Source organism: Terrapene carolina, unplaced genomic scaffold (assembly GCF_002925995.2).
Source record: "Terrapene carolina triunguis isolate 2854851 unplaced genomic scaffold, T_m_triunguis-2.0 Scaffold27633, whole genome shotgun sequence".
NCBI lineage: Eukaryota > Metazoa > Chordata > Testudines > Emydidae > Terrapene > Terrapene triunguis.
In genome coordinates this window covers 1-2,586 of record NW_020691984.1, presented here as the reverse complement: position 1 = coordinate 2,586, position 2,586 = coordinate 1, and the positions used below count along the sequence as shown (strand labels likewise).

Below are 2,586 nucleotides of genomic sequence, written 5' to 3'. Positions count from 1 at the left end.
CCATCCATCCAACACATCCACCCATCTGCCCAGCCATCCAACACGCCCATCCACCTGTCCATCCAATACAGCCACCTGTCCATTCAACACATCCACTATACCATCCACCCAAAATACTCATCCACCCTCCCATCCATCCATTCATCCATCCAACATGCCCACACATCCACCCAACACACCATGAATTCATCCGTCCATCCATCCAACGCACTCATCCATCTGTGGTTAGATGTTGATAGATATTTGGCTGCGTGTGTGTGTTCCCTCTGTGTGCCGCCCTAGCCCTGTGCAGACAGCTGGCACAGCAGACCTTGAGCGAACCGCCCAATGAGCACAAGATCTGTTAGGGGATGAAGGCACCCAGCCAGGTTTATTGTTGACGAAGCACAGTACTAGTATCCCGCAGACTACTGGACCACTAATACATGTATGCCCATAACAATGGACCAGCTCAGTGAATGGTGGGACTTTCTGTTCCTCCCTAGACCAGACAAAGATACTCCCTCTGAGGTACCATTTTATACACCGATACAAACAAGTTCCCTATTTCCCCTCTAACATAGTTACTGCCTCCTGCTGTGGTGAATTATCACCCATCACCTTATACATGTTGGTTCGATCAAAACATCTCTATTACATACTACAAAAGCAGTTTCTCCTCCCTTGGTGTTCACACCTCAACTTCTAGAAGAGGGCCTCATCCTCCCTGATTGAACTAACCTCGTTATCTCTAGACTGATTCTTGCCTGCATATTTATACCTGCCTCTGGAAATTTCCATTACATGCGTCTGACGAAGTGGGTATTCACCCACGAAAGCTTATGCTCCAATACATCTGTTAGTCTATAAGGTGCCACAGGACCCTGTTGTCTATTACGTACTGTCATCCTGACCTTATCTTTTAGGAGGGGTCAGTGTGTTCCTGTTATCCTTGGGAAATGTTTTTGTACCATCCTTGATATCAGGATGTTCTGGTACCACTTGATATCGGAATGTGTTTGTGTGAGCACTCTGTGCCTAGCACTTCTTAGGAATGTGTATTTCTGCAATATCAACCCTATTCTTGCCAGATTGTGTGAGCGGGTCCTGCCTCATACCAGGCCTCTGATACGAGGGCTTATGTCTCAGGCTCTCTTCCTACTACACCATCCACCACATCCATCCACCACATTCATCTATCTGCCCAACCATCCAACACACACATCCATCCATCCAACACACTCATTCTTCTGCCCAACCATCCATCCATCCAACACACTCATCCATTTGCCCAACCATCCAACACCCATCTACCCATCGAACACACTCCTCCATCTGCCCAACCATCCATCCAACACACTCATCCATCCATGAAACACACTCATCCATCTAACATGCCAATCCATTCATCCATCTGCCCAACAATCCATCCAACACACTCATCCATCTGCCCAACCATCCAACACAACCAACCACCCATCCAACACACTCATCCATCCATCCACCCAACACACTCATCCACCCATCCATCCATCCAACACACTCATCCATCTGCCCAATCATCCAACACAACCGCCCATCCATCCAACGCTCTCATCCATCTGCCCATCCAACACAACCAACCATCCATCCAACATGCTTGTTCATCCATGCAACCCTCGCATTCACCTGTCCATCCAACACACCATCCATCCAACAAACTCATCCATCCGCCCATCGTCCATTCACCCATGCAATGCACCCACTCATTCATCCACCATCCATCCATGCAATATACTCATCCTTCTACCCACCCATCCAAAATATCTGTACAATGTCCCCCCACATCCATTCTCCCCCTCTGAGCACTTACCCACCTGCCCCTCACTGAGGGGGAGGGTGATTCTGTCTCCAGGCTGTTTCTATGGTGGGCTGCATCTCCCCATGCCCCTCGTCCCTTCCCCAGACGGCCCACCTGCCCCTGCAGCAGTTCTGCGCCCACACGGATGTCCTAGGAATGACTGCCTATGTCCCCTCCTCCCCAGGTATGAAGCTGCCCTCCACTTGCCCCCTGTACCCGTGTCCGCCTGTGTCCCCCGTGGGCGTGCACCAGCTGGTGGAGTCCATCAGTGCCCTGCAGGGGGAGAGGAACAAGCTGGTGGAGGAGATCACAGGCCTGAGGCAGCAGCTGGAAGAGGGGGAGAAGGAGAAGCAGCAGCTGGCAGGGAGCTTCGACGTGCAGGTGAGAACCAGGGGCCGGCGCTGCTGGTAGAGCCACGGCAGGTAGGGGCGCCAGCGGGAATGATGCTCTTGCTGAGGAGAGGCTGGCGGGGCCCACAGCAGAGCCCCGGGAAGGGGAGTAGACCCCGAGGATGGAGACGACTCCACAGGTGGGATCTCCGCTTGCAGGGCAGGGATGGATGAGCCCCGGGGTGAGAACCCGTCCCTTCAGCGCCCCGAGCTGTAGAGGAACCCCGGCTAACAGGCACCGGCCTCATCCTCACGGCGCTCTGGGCCATGGGGGGCACTGGGCTCACACCCGCCAGCCAGCCCCTTAGGCCCTGGGGCTGTCCCTGCCCTGCCCCTGCGCCCCTCCATCGGCAGTGCCCCTGTCTGTGGGGAGGGGGC

At 53.8% G+C, this 2,586-nt stretch overlaps 1 protein-coding gene across 1 annotated transcript in view; it reads left to right on the top strand.

The window, feature by feature from the left end:
- The window catches only part of LOC113408962, a gene marked incomplete at both ends in the record, with an annotated part of 6,372 nt that extends 4,172 nt beyond the window's left edge, over positions 1–2,200 (top strand). Inside the window, one exon of the mRNA XM_026662456.1 lies at positions 2,004–2,200. Within this exon, the coding sequence (XP_026518241.1) occupies positions 2,004–2,200 (197 nt within the window). The remainder of the gene's footprint in view (positions 1–2,003) is intronic.
- Positions 2,201–2,586: the final 386 nt, after the last annotated feature.